Source organism: Anas acuta, chromosome 3 (genome assembly GCF_963932015.1).
Source record: "Anas acuta chromosome 3, bAnaAcu1.1, whole genome shotgun sequence".
NCBI lineage: Eukaryota > Metazoa > Chordata > Aves > Anseriformes > Anatidae > Anas > Anas acuta.
In genome coordinates, this window is record NC_088981.1 from 51,460,566 (window position 1) to 51,479,949 (window position 19,384).

The window sequence follows — 19,384 nt, forward strand, 5'->3', positions numbered from 1 at the left end:
GTTGAAGGTTTATAAATCTTCAGGGTAAAGTGAAGTCTTTCAAAAGACTGTGTGCCACTTCTAGACTCAGAATAGAGAGCTTTTGGTCAGCTGGGTTAGAGGACAATTAAATACATTTGTGCTAGATCTGTCTAGAATCTAAACCAAAACTATGATCAGAGTTTTCTTTGTTTATTTTTGGGAGTAAGTTCATAGTTTTGAAATTTGCTTCATACGCCAATATTTATGAGAAGTGACAGTAAAGTGGACTTTAAACAGGATGTTATAATTTGAAAATGTATTGTTTCTCTGAAGCACATCTGGTAACGCAAGATACAATGCTATTAGTTTGGGGGAGGACAAAGAGTTCTTTATGAATTGGCACTAGCTCATTTGCTCCTGAATTAGTGATGATCAAGGGCAGGGAGTCTGAAGTAATGACCATCTGCTCTTTTGTTAATGTCCAGTAGACTTCAAGAGATGCTGTGACTGTGATAACACACTTGTGCTCACCATAGTGTCCATATTGTTACTATGCACAGAACAAAGAAATAAAAGCTGGATGAAATTTTAAAATTCAGATTTTTTTTTCAAGAGGACTGTCTTCTTTGACTTTGTTGTGTTTTTCTTGTTTTTCATTGAAACAGTAGTCATTTAAGTGGTAGACACACTGGCCTCAAACTTGTCCTGAATAGGGTAGAGGTGGAAGTTTACTGCTCTGCCACTGAACTGAGAGTGCTTAGTGCTTTGCCAGAAAGAAGAAAATCCTAGCAAGCAAATTTACCTTTCAGCATTATTTTCTCTTTTCCAGTTATTCTGCAGTCCTGAGAACTGAATGATTTCCTCTAGCTCCCAGGGGAGATGAGACACAAAACCAAAATTTTTGTCACTCTAGGGACTAGATGAGTCCCACACAACCATTTTATCTGCTGTGGTGCCAAGGGGAATGGACGATAATCAGAAGAGTCCCCAACTATTTGTGTCTGTTCTCATTCATCCCATGCACCTAGGTTGAAACCCAAGCTGTAGTTTAAACGTCTGAGATAGTAATACTCATAAAACATTTTTACAGCCTTTCAACACTGAGAATGATGTAAATTTCTTCATATTGTCAAAGCATATTTTGTTTTATATGTACCCTTATCAAGTGTAAGGATATAGGTACTCGAGCAAATTCTTCGGTGTAAATAACTGTGTAAATGAGAGAGGCATGAAATTCCCCTGCATGAGCAATTTCCTTCCCTGGTTGCCTGGATATTAGTCTTCAAAGGTGAGTGACATAAGCCTGTTGTGTGTTTGCTGGAAATGAGATTAGTAGCTGGGGCTTTTCCTTAGAAAGAAATTGGCAGTACTGATAGAAAAATGCATACTTTAATTCTGTGTGTGGAAAACATAACGTAAATATACATTTATATATAAATAGGCATAATATAAATATTTTAATATGTCTATATTCTTGTACTTCCTGCAGTTGATCTCTATCACTGAAAGTAAACAAATCATTTTGCCTAGATGATTCTTGTGTGTTACTCTAGGATTGTAAACCTGTATTTTTAAAGATGCTGTTCTGATCATTGAAGATGCCAGTGTCCACTAGTGTTTCAATACGATAGGATGAATTAAAGGATGGAAGATTTCCAAAGTATATTTCATGCCCTACATAAAGTATTGGTGCTGAACTTAGGCTGTTTGTGTATGAAGTTTTTACTGTAGTCTACAGCAGCAGTATGTATCTTAAAATAAGATACATACAAGAATACATATACCCTAACATTAATTGTACTTACTCAAAGATTTTAGCAATCATGTCTATCAGTCTAAAGTTCTGATGACTTTTAAGAAAGCTGTCGTAGTTTGTGGTTTGCCTTCTGACTTCATAAATAACACCATTTCAGCCCTCCTGCTTTCTTCTTCATCTTACTGTTTTGCTGGACAGCTTCTGCTAGTGCCAGAGAGGAGAGGAAAGAAATATACTGCCTTTTGAAGCAGCTCTAGCAGCTGTTAGTTCCCAGAAGCAAAGTAGGGTAGCAGAGGAGAAAGACAACCATGCACAGAAGTTGGTGCCACTCTCCTGATGAGAATGATTTTAGTGGGGTGCAAAATCAAATCGCAAAAGTTGACAAGAATATGGAGGAGTTTAATAAAAAAAAAAAGGGGGGGGGGGGAGGTAACAAAACTTTAATTTTGTCTAGGAATAAAACCACAGTTTTAAATATAACAATGGGTTATGTGGGAGGAAACAAAGGCATAGGTAAGAGATGGGAAGGCCAGAGGTGGCTACGGGCTCTGCTAGGTGAAAAACAGAGAAGCCATATGTTTTGTGATTGGATGTATGTCATCAAATGTAGAAAAATTGGAGTGTGGAAAAGACTTATTTAAGTTTATTTTTATATGAAGATCATCCTGTTTGTTTTTGCAAAGCTTAAGGTACTGACTTCATTCTGTGACTGTTTTTAGTCTTAACATAAAAGCTGCTTAGGTGTGGGCAGAAATAGATACATTTGTCGTTTAGGACACAATTCAGTTTTATATGGAGCACTTTTAATCCTGAAGAGACTCAAAAGCATCACACAAGCAATAGTGGCTGTATGCAGCTTCTGTGGAACACAGCCCTCCTAGGGCAGGTGAGGGCACCCCTGAGGAAAACAGGGATGGAAAACGCTGTTGGGCATTGGGGAATGTGTATGCTACCTTCGTCCACTTCTAAATGCGTAGGGCTTTGTAGTGGTCTTCCCGATGCATTTTTTTGTATTTTAAAAATTTTATATATTTCAGTTGAGAGGTGGAAAAGCTTTATTTTTTTCCTGGTATCTTCTTATAACCTTGCCAAATAAGCGTTCTGATACATTACTTAAAGTACCTCTTAGATAGACTCCTTGCAGGAGCTAAAAAGAGCAAAACTTCAATTAAACCCCACAAAACATATGTGAGGTTCAAATGGACTTTATCTACCATAGTTTTAATGTATAATTAAAGTGGAAAGTACAAATCATATTTTATAATTGCTTCTCTGAAAAATGGTACAGGCTCACATAATTCCTTAGAAAAATTGCTAAATCTTCAGCCTCAGAGATTTGAGGTTGGTAGTTACAGGTAGTCTGTTTTAACCAGTAATACTAATTTATGATAAATTAATGAAATAGTTGAGTTGGTGTGTAAATTTTGCCCTCAGCTAACTTTGGAAAAAGACAAAATAGTTGTACAAGCACTACAAAAGTTATGTTACTTTAACCCTCTGGGGCTTACATTATCCAAATCTTGTTCCCTGTTTCTTGCTTGTTTTCTTTTACACCTACTTTGAAAATAAAGCCAAGTAATAAGAATGTTTTGACAGAAGCATCACACACATACGTGTTTTAAAATACACAAAACTTTTCTAAATAACAATTTAGATTTAAGACTTTCAAAAATTTTCAATTTTTATTTATTTATTTATTTTTAATTCTGGTAGTTATTTCAACCTGAACTGAAGTGATCTTTTAAAGTATGCTGGGCTCCTATTTTCCTCAAATTAGGGCAGATGCCAAAAAGACTAGTCATTTTTTGAAACTTTTGGCCTTTTTTTTTTTTTTTAATATTTACGGTGCCTTGCAGCTTCTTCCCTAACTTTTAATGGTTTCTGCTTAAACTGTACTGGAGTTAAGCAAACAACAACAACAAAACCCAAACCACAAAAATCTCACTTCCGTTGAGGGTCTGCTTTCCATTTCATGCTAGCCTTACCCTGCTAATGTCAGAAGGGCTGCCTGAACTTTAGACTTGTGTGTTCCCTGAGATGGTATCTGGAAATGTCCTATCACTACAAGAGAGCTGGGAAAAACAGGGGAGGTAGGGACTGAGGCTAAGAAAAATTGTACAAAGAAAGAGAAGAATTTGAAACTGGCTTGGTACTTGTTGGATTGATGTGCCATGACGGGTCAGCACTTAGTGGGGGGTGAGAAACGCTGTTGGGCAAAAAGTGCCAGCAGCTTGGTGATAGCCCTGGGAACACTGCAGGGGCTGGGGGTGGTGGCAGGGAGAAGGAGAAGATGGGGATGAAAGGGAGGTGGAATGACTAATCAAATCTAGAGGAAGCAAAGGCTTCTTTCTCCACTTACTCCTATTGCTTCAATGCAGTGAGGCTTAGAGGGCTGCAGAATCTCATTTGCTCATGCAATAGAATGTTTTCCTGCTTTCTGGAGTAAGATACACAGCCCTTTGTGCATTTGAAATACAGCGGGGATTTATTTATTTATTTTATTTATTTTTGCCCTGTTCAATATGCTCACGTAATCTGGGAGCCTGGGCAAGGCCAGGTGGTAGTCTTGCTTAGCCGTGCTTCTTGCTGGACCCAGCTGAAACTTGGGCTCATCAGTATGCACTTGGTGTGCCAGCGTCCTTCAGAATGTGGGACAGCCAGCAAGAGTAGAGGAAGGGGGATTTTAATGTACCAAGGACTGAATTACTTAATTTGAAACAACATTAATGGGAATACCTTTATGTTTTTGTGTCAGTTAATAAGTACTTGATATTTGAATAAACCATTAAGGCTTATAACTGTATGCATATTTAGTTGTTATCTTGGCAGTGCTTAGGTTTGTTCCCCTACTGCTGAATACGGGAGGCTGTTTTGTAGAAGGTTCACTTAAGTTATTTCTTCCCGTAAAAGTGGAAGAAAAGGAACTTTCATCTGAATTCACTGGGCTTTCCTCTGAGAATTCAAAAGCCTTTGGAAGTTGGCTGAAATTCTTGATGCTGAGTTGAGTAATATCCCCTTGAATATTTACTTTAATCAAGTCTATTCAGAGATCCCTCCCCTCCCGTCCTTGTATTGATTTCCAGAACTTGATCAAATGACCAAAGAAATGCAAAGCTTTGCCTCTAGTAGATGGGTTCTCCAGTGGTTGTCTTATTCCTGTGGCCTGACTTTGTGTTTGGCGTTTACATAAATCGAAGTAATTGGAAAGGCTGGTATTAGTACTGCAGATCTTTCACTGTCAGTGGAATTGCATTGCCGGTGGGAAAGCAATGTAACTCACAAATTTTAGTTGTTGCTGGAACTGCAGATTTTGGGGAATTGCATTAGTTTTAATTAAGGAAAAACAAAATCCTTTTTGTAGCTGTTTGCTCTTTGTATCATCATCTCTTTCTGAGGATAGAAATGAAATGTTTGATTGTTCTCTGTTATTCAAGTATGGATGAGGTACATCTTTCGCTCTAGTAACACTTAACTCAGTGGGAAGAGATAGGAAGTGAGATAGCCCTGGATCAGTGATGGCAATTCTAACAACCCAATGAGAGCAGGAAAGCTGACTGTTCAACTCATGATTCATTCCTGATTCTGTAGTAACGGTATAAAAGGGAGAAAAAGCTTCAGTGTTTAGTGTGGTTGAAATGGAAAGTTAAGAAAGGTGACCTTCAGTAGTGGTGTGAACCATTTTGTGAAGAGAGGATAACTTGGACTCCTTTTCTAGGTGAAAAGTGTCTGTTAATGTACAGATTAAAAAAGGCGTGCGATCTTAACACCTTTTAAAACTGTAAGTTAAAATTAATGGAAACCATTTCTTGACTACCTCTGGATAATCTGTATTCAAACATGATATTTCCAGATGATCATTCTACTTCAAATAATTTTCAATCTAAAACACTAAAAGATGTTGGATGATTTTTCTCCTATCTCATGGAAAGGTACAAAGCAACATGCATTTCATGAAAAAAAAAAGTTTCACTTGGCACCAGCTGTGAATAGTAGAGTTCTTTCAAGAATCTTGAAAATCTCTGAAAGACTCTCAATGCTTGCATACTATTTTTATAAGCTGTCCATGAAGTAATGTGAAGTGACTATCATTTCACTTCATGATAGGTATTTCTTTGTCTCTGTGTTTGAAACCCAAGTCAAATTATTTATTTGAGAAGGGGAATGGAAGTCCTGTCAAAATGCAGAATGGCTTTCTGACTGATGGGGGTGGACATACAGCTGAAGGAAATCACCTTTCCAACTATAACATTTGTAAGCAATGTTTTTTTTCCCCCATGTGTATTTCTGAATGAAACTAGTGTTCTCATATGGGGCCAGTGAAGGTCTGCATGTGGCCATGCTATGTACAGTAATAAATCCAGCATTTCTAGGAAAGCATGTTGGAGATAAGACGCTTTGCATGTTTATGGCATTACAGAGGGAGTTTCCCTATCTAGGGAATATTTAATTTTAACCCAGAATAAATGTTCATTCAGCAGTTTATCAACTACTTCTGTCACAATGGTCATTCAGATTCCTTTGCAAATTGTAGCAGGTTAAAGATGGTTGCTCTGTGTAGTTTTGCTTTCAGCGGTATTAGTCTCTTAGGCACTGCTTGTGTTAATCATAATTGTGTGAAATCACATTTCCTTTCTCTTTCTAGTCATATTTGATTTAATATTAAAATTTTTTATAGTGATTATATATATGCACGTTTGTTTTTGTATATACAAAAATTCTGATTAGTCAGAGATTAAGCAGGACTGTAATTTTAAACCATACAGTTTCTTGGTGCTCTGCACTGTACACATGTATTTAAATGCCACAGAAACAATTAGGGCTAAACTTTCAACTATAGCATTCTGCTGAACTGGGGATGAGATATTCAAAGCTCGTACATGGAGGGAGGGCCTTGGCTCACTGTAACCATTAGTCCAAGTGTTCTGTAGATAACTGCAAACTTTGGCTCTAGAAAATATATTATTTGCAAGCTGCACTTCAACAGTTGTGCTCTGGAGTGGTTTGATAAATAATGTAGTGTTTCTACAGGAAATGTCCCAATCTGAGTTATGAGGCCATTCATTCTGACAAATTAGAAGTGAACGTGCATGGTGCTGTTAGTTTGACTGTTATTAATTTCCTCTTTTTTTTCCATGTGTGTGCAGTGTGTATATAAATACATGTGCACACCCAGGCATACATATTCTTAAAGTAGGAAGAAGGAAAAGTTGAAGAAGCGTACGGTGGTTGTCCTGTCAGCTGCTTGCACTAGGTCTGGGAGGCAGCCAACATCAGCGTTTGGGTAACTGGAACATGTCAGAGTTTAGAAAGCTTTAACTGTTGAATGTTTTACGACCTTTTCTCTGTTGTTTTCCTAATTTTATGTACTCTGCGATGAAAACAAAACCTAGGAAATTTTCATTAATTGCATTTCACCATAAGCAAAAATTAATGGTCTTTTTCTGATGGCTGCAAGGAGAAAAATGTGTTTTACAGGGTATGTGTAAGGAACTTTGTTATGCGTAGCTGTACTTTGGCTAGCAGTTCAATTGACACTTTTTGGAAAAGCCAGCCTGAATACTCCTTTTCTAATCATTCTGAAGGCCATACCTAAACCCCCCATTTCAGCATTTACACAAGCCTATCCCAATTGCAGGAAACACACAACCAACTTTCAAGGAGTCCTTTTCCTGACAGTGAGTCTGTAAAATTGTAACTGTTCCTTTCCTCGCAACACATAACGGAGTCACCATTTGCTAAGGAGAGAAAAGAACTCGGCGAAGGATCCAAGTGTAAGTGATAGTTATCCATTATCATGGTTTTAAGTAGGCTTCCCTTTTGTGAATAAGCAGCAGCAATGCCAAACCAAACATTCTTTTGTACTTTTTTTTCCCCCCTAGCTTTCCAAAACAGTTTACAGTTGAGGAGAAAAATATATTTCCCTCATGTTTACTTGGAATTAACTTTGTTTAGGAAATTTTTTAACAAAGTGAATGAACCATCAGGACAATGCTGACATTTTGTCTTTTGTTAGTATGATCTACTTCTGGAAGTTTTCTCTTTTTTTCCTTTTATCCCTTGCAATAAGGTATAAAGTTATTTCTTTCAAACTATATAGTGAAGCCAAATATATTGCGACCATTTTATTTAACAGGTAAAACAGTGTAATTAGAATTGTTGCATGCTAATCAGCCTGTTGTTAGCAAAATTAAAAATAGCTGTGCCTTGAAAAAACACGTGTTAGAGAATGAAGTTGTGATCTTGATTGGGTGCAGAGCAGTATTTTGTGTTTTTGTGTTTGCTTTCTCTCCCCTTTTCTTTACAGGGTGCTTTCAGAAACGTGTGCTGAAGTGAGTAGGGGAGACCCCTAAAATAGCTGATTCTGAAATGTATTCGTCTATATTCTTAAAAAGCATTGACATGTTCGGTTGACTTTGAGCATTTACTTTTGGATGCACCTTATCTATTTCTTAAGCTGTCCATGACTGCAGTTACAAGGTTATTTGAGTTGATGAAAACTTTGTTCATATCTCAGTGTTTTGACTCTGGTCCTACTCAAAATAGTTACGAATTTTATTTTTCTCACAGTAGCTATCTTTTCTACTGACCTTTAAATTATCAAACTTTCTCTGTAAGAGTGCTATAAAACTTTCATATAAAACAAAGCAAAACAACAAAAACAATCAGAAAAACATTATTTATTGTCATAGTTCTGTGATTTCAGGAGGGCTTATGTGACATAATATAAACAATCGGATGTCCTCACCAAGCTGACAGCAATGTTATTTGCCTTTTTCCTATAAAATAAGTGTGACAATGTTAATGAACTTTAGCTGGATGCCAAGAAACTTTCTATAGCAGAAATTGATGTATGAAAATGAAATTTCAGAAGGTGAAATGCATGCAGACATGCTAAATATGTTACTATGGGAGAAACAAAATTCTCAGGATATGTTGAAATCTGGTTATTTGTTATCTATCACTGTAATATTTATTGAGCACATGGGAATGGATTCAAATTCATTTAATGCTTTGTGTGTTATAATTTACTTTCACTGTTGTTTGACTTGCTTGCTGAGATTGAATTCTTTGTGTTGCAACAACACCATTCATTCCTTGCAGCTTGTTTTATTTCCTCTACTACTTGAGTGTGTGGTGAAATGATGAATTTGCACAACAATGATCTTTTCCAGGACAGTATATAGTGGTGTCCTAAGCACAGGGATCAAAGAAAATAAGATGTATGTCTTAAGTGCTAACACACAACTTCTGTAATAGAAAAGCAATTTGCAAGCGACTTTAAGCCTGGGAAAGCAGGTACCATGTATTTGCCAAATCAGCATCTCTCATGATTGTAGCAGTTGGGTTTTGAAAAAGAATTTGAGCAAGTCTGAGATAAAAACTGCTGAAATTCTTTCCCTTCAGTTTCCTTTCCATAAGCTCATACACTATAAAGGAATTCGTATTATTGCTGGAGTTTGATAGGTTTGTATCCAGATATGGAAGTGGTGTATTTTTTCTTTTAAATTTATTAAACCATAATTATTAGCCCTGTATTGAGGTTTCTGTTGTGCACCTCACTAGGATGAAATTATTGGAAATTGAGAAACCTTATACATCTATATTTGTTTTTCTTGAAACTTTTATTATGATAAAATATGCAGTATAAGAAGAGATGATAGTGACCAGTGAAAATAGCAAATGTAGGTTTTAAGACTTGTTTTTTTTTTTTTTTTTTTAAATCTAAGTTAGGACCTAGCTGGTGTGTGTGTGTTAGAGGGGTGAAAGGTGGGCGAGGTAGAAGTGCAGTTGTAGAGCTAATGGCTAGAGACCATATTTGGCTGTAGGTCCCGCAGGTGACAGTATAAAGTGACTGTGCAAGTCCTTACAATGTTAAAATGTTATCAAAGAAGAACTTTCATGTTGCTAAAAGTCCTGCATTTCGTACATACTAAAGAGAAGGCTTCTTTGAGTTGAGTACGTGACAGCAATACTTGGTAGCAATGGCTTGCTACTGCTCGACTTGTACAGCCTGCACTAGGGCTTGCCTCCAAGTCCCTAAATATTTTAGGACCGACCTACTTGTCCCACTCTTCGTTTTTCTTCAGAGTGTATTTCAGGAATGTCACCTGCTAAGCTATCTCACTCAAGGCTGTGTACTTTCTCAAGCATGAATTCAAAAGAAGGTGACCATAGAGACAGACTTAACCGTGTGCAAGTGAAACATGATCTTTTGATGGATTTTTTGTTTGTATGTAATTATCCTGTACAAATGCATAAGAGAAGCAATGTATGTGTATGTATTTTGAAAAACACACAGTGCTTAAAAATGATCTGGTTTATGATGATAGAAGGTTGTGAAATAAGCAAAAAGTGGTAGAATGGCTCAGTCAGCAGGCTGTCTAAACCCAGATCCAGACTTGAGCACGAAGTAGGATGTACCAGATACTAGAAAGCTGTAAGGATCTGTAACGCTTGTTTGGCATGCTGACCAGAAGGGGACTGGCAGTTTCAGCTGCAAACACTTGCCTTTGTCCGTGCTGTGTTGTCAGCAGTAGCTAGTGCCACCTGCGGGAGCTTTGCTGGAACAGGTGGTTTTATCATTCAGAGATGCAGTATCATTAGAAAGCCACATGGGAAAGTGCTATTGCAATTTTGTGTCACAGCAGGAGAAGCATTATGTTGTTTTCTATCAGTTTGCTGTCGCACAGCGTGATGACATGCAGCGTAGGCCTGATCTCTAAGCAAAGTTACTTGTTTAAAAGGTGATAGTTTCAAAAATACTCGGTAACAGTTGGTCTTTACATAAAGAAAAATGCTAGTGGTTAATTACACTAAAATAATTTCACACAATCTGAGCTGAAATGAGTTTGAAAGGTATTTCTGCTGAGTTGATGAATTGTGTTTTACTTCTGACACATTAACTCTGAGTAAATACACATATTTCATCATTAAAAAATGAAATCTTTCGGTGTAGGCTTTGAACTGGCACTGCACAAGGGTACTTGGGATTGTACAGGTTGTTGGAGTTTCAGTGGAGGTTTTGATCCCTTTTCCTCCTCACGGAAAACCTGACAGGGAAGGCTTCCTCTTTGTTTCACTTGGAATATGGCAACGGGTGGTGTTAAGGAAGGAGTCTTGAAACATGGTTGGATCCTGATCAAATGTTGAGTAAGTCTCATCTTTTCAAGAAGTTCATTCTATATAAAGTTTGAAGGAGAAGAGCCCGTGTCATGTTCCCTTCTAGGCCTCATATCCCGTGTTACTTCGCTGTCTTGACTTGTAGACTGAAACATGGTGATTAGTTGCTGAACTTGATCTTTTAGTGGGTTTGAAAAACCATGGCCAAAGCTTTGGAGTAGCACTGGGAATGGATTCAGAGCTATCGGAGAGACTGGAGGAGGGAGATGTTATGTGTAGCAGTTAAACCACAGAGGAGCCAGCCAGCTCATTCCTTATACGGGAACATTTGTGATGTTTTTCAGATTCAAAACCAGTGGATTACAGTAAACCAAAATGAAAGTGACAAAGGGAATTCTGTGATTTGGTCTTTGCTTGAGGGGAAAGAGTTGGGTTTTTTGGTTGCAGCTGCAGTATAAATGATTGGCTCTAGAAACTAGTCAGAGTATGCTGGTGCCTTGTGCTGTTTTGAATGTCAGAGGAGAAAGAGCTGATGTTAACGTGAATTTTATTAATAGGGCAAATGATATGCAAAGGATATTTTGTTCCTTCTTGCCCATGTAGCTCAGATGGTCTTGTTTGAACCAGCTCACCTCTTGGTGCAGTTGCCATAGTGTCACTGTTGCCAGTGAGAAATGAGGTGCAAAGGTGACCTGGTTTGGCAAAGAGGCATCTTACCCACCTCTCCCCACCCCCCAAAAAAGGGCTTGGAGTGTTTTAACATGTGTTGCATTGCAGGGAAAAAAGGCTGAGAGATTTTTGTGGGAGAGGACTGTTGGAGAAGGGAAGCAGTAATTCACACCCACATCCAGAGCTCTGCTGGAAGGGAATGAAAGGAGCCATTAGAATTCAGTGCAGTTTGGAAGAAATAAATACTAACTTGAAATAACACTTTAATCTTAGACAGGTACTGCTATGTTACTTAGAAAGACTGAGGGGTGGTGGTGAATAGGAGCAGCAATGAGGCTTCATGGCATACAGTGTATTGTGTCCTCATAATTTATATCCTTTCTGTCCCTGTTATTTAGAGTTTTCTTCAGTGTCACCTCTTGGTTCATGTGAAAGAACTGTGTTAGTGTTCACATGTAAACTAGTTTTCATGGTTTATGTGACCTAGGATCAAAGCTATTCTCAAGGGGTTCAAAGCAGCAAAGCTTCTGATCCAGAAGGGATTTTGTAGGCAAATAAATTACTAAAAAATCTGAGCTGGATGTTCTTATTCTCTAACAAAGATATACGCATCCTTTAAGAGCCAAATGTCAAATTCTGGTTCCATTAATGTGGGTGAGAATTTTGCCATAGCCTTCCTCAGAACATGGAGTTCATCCTGTGGCCTGAGGCTTTCTGATTACTGGTTTGGGAGGGCTCTGTGAATGATACTGCCTTTGGAAACAATGTCCTGTACCATTCACTTGAGAAGTGTTATTCTGTGCAGGCGGTGCATGGGCATCTAAGCTTTCTTGTTGGTTTACAGAACACTTTATGTCAAGGAAAGTGCTATTATCCCTTTTCTTCCTTCCCACTCTTACACTTCTTTTTTTTATTTTTTATTTAGTTGAAGCAGAAAGAAATCATCCAAATGTTCTTTAAAAATAAATCAGCAGAAGGCTTTACTGTTAACAGCATGGTGTGTAATGTTGAACATCAGAGCTTCAGTTGTTTCATTATATATTCATCTGTACTCATGGCTATTTATTCTGTAAAAAGCTGCATTTAAAAATTAAATACAGTATTTTAAAGGAATACCTGTGTTGATCATGAATAAAGTGGCTACAGCTGGAGCAGACCTTAGTAATGTTGATTGTTTCTTTGGAAGATTGGAAAGAAATGTAATGTCTGGTTAAGGTTCTATATATTGAGATGTTTTTGAAGAAACACAATCAACTTCCTTTAATGTGATTGCTTCCAGCTCTTTGGATCAGACATAGACTAGAGGCTGGTGATGTGACACAAAGGAGGTTCAGGTTAGATTTTGGTTAGTGATGTTAGTTGTTCAACATAAATACATAGCTGGGCTCCATAGTTACGACAGCAAACAGTACTGTGATTAACAATAGTTTCTTTCAAGCTGCTTGATGCTTTTTTAGAGTAGAGCAATAATTTGCTGAGAAAACAAAAATGGAACAGAAATCTCTCTAATGAGTTTCTCCATGAAACTTGAATATTGCAATACTTCAGTGAACAATTATTTTGAATAATTATTTTGAATAATTAGAAGCAATGTGTTTTTAGCAATATACTATTAATTTAAGAGACTAGACTGTATTTGTCTATGAAATGCAGAAATTGCATGTTTGTCCTTGGCATGCTTTTTTAAAAAGTCACTGGTGTGCTGGAAGTTTGAATGCTTTCTCATGAATTCAGTTATCACATGCTATTGATTTGGATCCTGTGTTTAAATGAACTGAGATCTTATTTTTTCATAAAATCAAAGGTGATCTTCAATTTTTAGCAGAATTTTAAAGGCAAAACAATCCTCTATAAGGAACAAGAAATCTCTTGAACTAGGACCTCCCAGTATGTCCAGTTGGGTGGTCCAGGCAGATTATGGCCTGTGAAAATGCATGGTCGTACATCTGAATGTTTTTGGTTACTCTTAAGAGTTTTGCCTAATTAAGAAATGTAAACAGTATAGCTGTGTTTATTCATAAGTTATGAATACATACATATTTCAAGTTCTCTGACTGGGATGCTCTGTGAAAAACTGCTTAGACAAGTTAGCAATAGGTAGTGAGTTTTGAGTGACAAATTCAGAAACACCAAGTACCCTATGGACAACTAGAATAGGTGGGCTAAAGGTGCAGGGACAATTGAAGATGTATCAATAATTAAATTGCAAGACTATTTAGAAGGGTCTAACAGGAGTGGTGTTTAAGGTCCTACTAATCTTGAAAGTAGTAGCAGTAACCTAAAGATTGCAATAAGATTGTTTGGATAAGTAGAGCTTGATTGTTTCAAAAGTGGGCAAGAAATTCTTTTGTATCCTGCTAGGAAGCTTATACCCCAAATGCTGCTTCACTGCTGCGTTTTTACAAGTCCTATTTAACCTCATTGCAGAAAGAGGGAGACTTCATTTCCTGCTTTGGTAAATAGTACTTATCAAAAATTTACTTCCCAGATTAAAACCATGAACTTTTGCTTTTTTTTTTATTGATTTATTTATAAACGTCTGGTTTTTGAGTCATTGAGAACTTGGCATGTTACAGGAGGTGAGGGTGGAGTTCAGTATTTCTTCCATTTAAATTTTCCTCCTTCCAGTAGATTTGCTATACGTTTCAGAGAAGAAAACTAAAGCAAAACAAAGAATAAATAAGTTTATCTGGGGTATGTGAAGAGAAAATGTGGTTACTTGGTAATGTGTCTAGGAGTAATAAAATGGGCTTTTTTTTCTTTTTTTCTTGGGGGAGGGGAGTGGAATTTAAGTTGTTTATTCTGCAACTTCTAGCAAGTATGGAACCAATTTGCATTAATGAGAGAGCAGGGAGGAAAACAGACTTTTAGTATTTGAAATACATAGATTTCCATGCTATCTAAAGAATTCCCTTAAAATACTATTTGGTGTCACATAACTGGACCTCAATTTATAGATGGAACATTTAAAATAATGTTAATGCAGCTGATAATGCTGCGGGAAAATGTTGAAGTCTGTATTCTGGTAATATAAAGTTTGCACCCACTGAACTGTTCTGGTACTGCTATTCTCCCATGCAGTTTAGAAAAAGCTAGGAAATGGCAACACATTTCTCAGGCTGTTTCCTTGATAAAAATCATTACAGAGTGACAAATGTTTCTTGATAGTGTTCTGAAGATTTGTTTTTTAGGACACAGAGGTTGACTTTCTTCAACCTGGTATACCTATGTGGAGCCTCCCTTGCTATCTCTTACTGTAATGTGGAGTTGCTAAATTGGTAAACTTTGAAAGCAATTTGTGGCATACGAATTTTTAAATTGCCTTGTACTGTCTGAGTGAGTTCCTGAAACAGAGTGCTGCTGTAGCTATGGGAAGTCTGAACCTGTTCAGTGAATACCCTTTGTGTGCACTAAATCAAATGATCCAGCTTTCAATTTACCATTCCATTACTGCAAATGCCAAGGTCATTCAATGCCTATTTGAATCCTAGTGTTTTTGTGCAGGAAATGGTGGGTTGTGCACAGACACTCCATTAAATTCCTGAGAAGTAAATGTTGGTAGGTGTCTTAATTTAAGTTCCTTCTGGTACTGACTTTGGATGACACAAAAGAAAGAGGTAACTTCTCTGGAAGGTCAAACAGAGAGAGATGTTGGTCTGTGTTAGACAAGGAAGCTTGTACTTACATAAATAAAAACTGGGGCAGAAGAGGCCAGAAAAAATAATTACTTTTTTTTTCCTTGCTTCTATTTAGCTCATCCAAAACGTGTCAACAAAAATCAAAAATTATTTCTAAGACTGCCAATTTTATTTCATTAATATGTCAGTAAGTTACTGACTAAGCATTTTCATGTTGAACTCTACTTAAATATTTATTTTAATACTGTGCAACTTGATACAACCCAAACCAGAAATAATTACATGGATATCTGTGTTTTATTATTTTAAATGTGTAGTAGTACCCTGAATTTGTGATATGAGATAATTTATTTAAAATGTAGAATTTAAATAAACCATTTTCTTGAAGCTTGAAATGAATCATGAAAATAAATATTTTATTTATTGGTGTAACTTCCTAGTTCAAATGTACTAAAAGGATTAACTAGTTCCTGTCTACTTTACTATTTAACTGCTAAATAACTGGCATTATAAACTGGCATAATATTCACAAGTATGTATTACATCACTGCAGGTTGGATGTGAGCTTGTCAAGTTTTAGAGTTAGTTGGTGCGTTTATTCTAGTCAGCTGTTTAGACATGATGAGCATGCATAATTAACAGAATCACAGAATTGTCTAGGTTGGAAGAGACCTCAAGGTCATCGAGTCCAACCTCTGACCTAGCACTAACAAGTCCTCCACTAAACCATATCGCTAAGTTCAACATCTAAACGTCTTTTAAAGACCTCCAGGGATGGTGACTCCACCACTTCCCTGGGCAGCGCATTCCAATGCCTCAAACTTGGAGCAACTTCTTTAAGCAACAGATTTTATGTTTTTAATGTCTTTTGGAGAGTGTGTTTCTGTTTTTCAGCAAATTTATAAAGATTTTGGAGATGTGGTTGTTCAAATACTCCACTGAGGGCACACTTGTTTATTCATCTTGTGACACTGTCCAGCTGTGGTTCATGAAGTCATGTGCACAGACTCTTAGGTGGATAAGCATTATCACTATTAATTTTGAGGAGCTGAGAAAGGACTTTTTGGGTAGTTCCAAACGTTCAGTATGTGTCATGTTCTGCAGATGTAACGCCTGTGTTAAGGGCAAATTGCTACATCAGTGGCAATTGCTGTGTAAGAACTGGCAGATTTTATCTTCAGTGGAGATGAACTGGCTGACGTAGAACGGCATATACAGTGGAGTTTCCATCAGCTAAATATAAATTAGCTGAATGAGTGAAACCTTAGGAAGTGTTAGTGGATCTTAGCCTTAGATGCATCTAAGGTATTTCTAAGCTTTTAAAAATATGTGAATTAAAAATGACAAATGTAATTGTCCTGGATAGCACACCTGAAATACTACTTGTGACTTAAATTGCTTAAGAAATCGAATGCATTTTGTGTAGTTGGCACTTACTGTAAATTAATTGGTTGCTAGTTAAGAAACATTTTAATTCTAGGTCTGTTGATAGGATTCAGAACAAACCACATGAATTTGAGAGCAAAATAATTGTGTAGGAAATAGAGCGTTGCCCTTTTATTTCATTAGTGTTCAGTCTCTGTTTTACTGCAGGATGGGCTGGGGAGGTCTACCAGAACCTTGTGTCTGATAAGTATCTGAATTCTGTGTTGAATCAGCACTGTTGTCTCAACATTGCTGGAAACAGGGTGGTTCATTGACATCATTAGGATTAAGGCTGGACTGTTAATCCTCACAGTACTGCAAGCTCTGGGCAATGTTGTACACAGCAGTGAGGTGAGCTATCTGAATTGTCACCTGAGGCAATGTTTCTGCCAGGTGATGCATGGCCTCCTTTGGGCAGAAAATCCTGCTTTTTTGTCTTGTTATTATTACTACCATGTCCTGTCTGATCTTGAGCTTTGTGTTATACGAAATGGCGTGTCAACCCAGTTGTTGATGGGAAAATATTCAAAGGTGTTAAATAGAAGGATGCAAAATTCCAGTATATGTTGACCATCAGGCAGTACTACAGAGGTACATTATGTTGCTAAGAGGAGATGGGTCCACTGCTTGCCTAAGAAGCCCTTAGTGTCTGCGCACTGCTGGGATGGAAGAAACATTGGTACTCCATAGCACAGTAAAGCTTTAAGCTATTTTTGTATTTAATGGCTGGTGTGACTCTGAGTAACCACTCTTTTGTTAACTTCAGCAGTCCATGGGAGCAAGCAACTTTCATCCCAATTCATAGGCCTCTGACTAGAAACTCTCGCTTGTGGGGAAAAATATCCAAGCTCAAAGAGTGAAGTCTACCAGGCTACCATTGCGATTTATTAGGGGGCCTGCCTGCCTATAAACGAATGCTACAGTATTTGTTCACATCCGAGTTATGTTCTACGGAACCGTACTGTAGATAAACTCTAGGGAGTTTTGTTTGTTTACATATTTTACATCTAAACACGGAAATTATGAAAGCTGAAAATTCATCCTTCATGAATGGGCACAGGGCAGGGGAGTGTCCTTCGGAAATGTACTGTTTTTGATTAAGAATGCTTTTCTTTCCTTTTGTTTGCTTTCTGTCTGTTAGATTTTGCTAAGCCTGTCCCTGCTGAGATGCCAGATAAAACTCCTGGTGGTACAGAACCTGTTCCCAGGAATGAAGGTGAGTAGTTTCTTTTCCTTCAGACATCTTTCATTTTCATGAAGTGTCATGGTATTTGTGAAGTACTAAGTCAATAGGCGAACTTCCCTTCATGTCCTTAACCTTAAGGAAGAACTGAACTGACTTAGTGTGTGCGTATTCATCTAAGTAGCAGTAACTATCTGAGCTGTGAGAACCAGTGGGCTGCTAGGATTTCGCACGTGGAGAATTAATTTTTTCCCATTTATATGGGGAGATCTTGTGGAATGGGGTCAGATTTTCGTGTGGGGTACTTCAGTCTCATAGAACCAAAGCTGGCATTTGTAATCGGGACTGACTGATACAAAGAGGAAGCAAAAACGTGTGACTTCCATTAAATTTAGTGGAATACTGAAATGGTTAAGTCTTTTTGAGAATAAGACTCCGCCCACCCCCCATTCATTAACTTTAAATTGCCGCATACAAATATTTGGTACTTGATTTTAAGGATTTTTTTTAAATCTAAAAACAGTTAAGTTCTTGCATGTTTTAGTCCTTCAGAAACACTGCTGAATTGTGTTTTATTAAAATACGGTATAAAAGAAATTATTTGCTATTTCATGTCAAGGTTGTGGGGTGTTTCGGAATGTCTAGTGACAAAACTTGTGTCTCTCTTCCATCCACTTGCTTTCTATATCATGCCTGTCCTCATGTAAGTACTGTATTTATTATATGTAATTTTTTAAATAAAACTTGCAACTCAGACTGTGTCATACAGCATTCTGTCTGTTGTGTTATAAGGCTTTCTGTCTAAACCTTAGGATACCCATCTCAAAGTTTAGTTTTTAAAAAGTATTTTAGTTGTATTTAAATCTTACTGTTGACATTTGAAAGGTATCACAAACATGCTGCAAAAATAACTTCAGAAAGTGCATCAATAACAGGCAAGAAAGAAATTTCCTTCCTTGTAAAGGGTAATAAGCTATGTGTAATTGCAAAAGGCCTTTCTATTAATTTATTTTTCAAGATTAATATATGCTACTATGAGAACTCTCAATACCAGATAAGAAACAGTCCAGCTAGGCTTCCAAAGGATTGAGTGCTCTTTCTGATACATATTTTGTGTGCTCACCTTCTAAATAAATCTAATGCTAAAATGCTGTAACTAAATCCAGTTAAAAGCAAGGTCTCCACTTGTGCTGTGCATTAAGACGTGGAACAATTGTCATGTACCTTCTGGGTTGCTTCCCTACAAGTAGATTATGGGATCACATCTACAGCTATCATAGGTGCTAATGAAATCTAAACGTGTTATACTTACTACTACTGTGGTAATAAATATCATGCATTGATTCTTTTTTCTGGCTGTGGAGTGGTGGCAGATAATTCTGTGGTTCAGTCCTTCAGTCTCTGAGAGGAGTTCTGGTAAATTTAGTGAGGGATGATGTAAAGCCTTCTGATCAAACTGGGGGAAAATGTCTGTCTGTAACTTTATTTCCTCTTGTTACATTTTAATTTACCACATAAGCAACTTCCCGTAAGTGAGTGGTAAGGTGTGCTTTGGCTTTACGTCAGGAGTTAAAGTGGGTAGGACTGGTAATAGCGTAAAGCTGAAGGTGGCCTTGGGAGCAGGGGTCTGGG

The 19,384-nt window shown here is 37.4% G+C and overlaps 1 protein-coding gene across 8 annotated transcripts in view; it reads left to right on the forward strand.

Moving 5' to 3' along the window:
• PLEKHG1 (pleckstrin homology and RhoGEF domain containing G1) overlaps window positions 1–19,384 on the forward strand; it is a 198,284-nt gene that overhangs the window by 84,096 nt on the left and 94,804 nt on the right. For 6 of the 8 annotated variants that reach the window (XM_068677079.1, XM_068677074.1, XM_068677075.1 and 3 more), the window contains exon 3: window positions 17,711–17,785. The exons of the other annotated variants lie outside the window; for them this stretch is intronic. In XM_068677079.1, coding sequence (XP_068533180.1) covers window positions 17,737–17,785 — 49 coding nt within the window. In that variant the 5' untranslated portion in view covers window positions 17,711–17,736. The remainder of the gene's footprint in view (window positions 1–17,710; window positions 17,786–19,384) is intronic. 8 annotated transcript variants of the gene reach the window in all.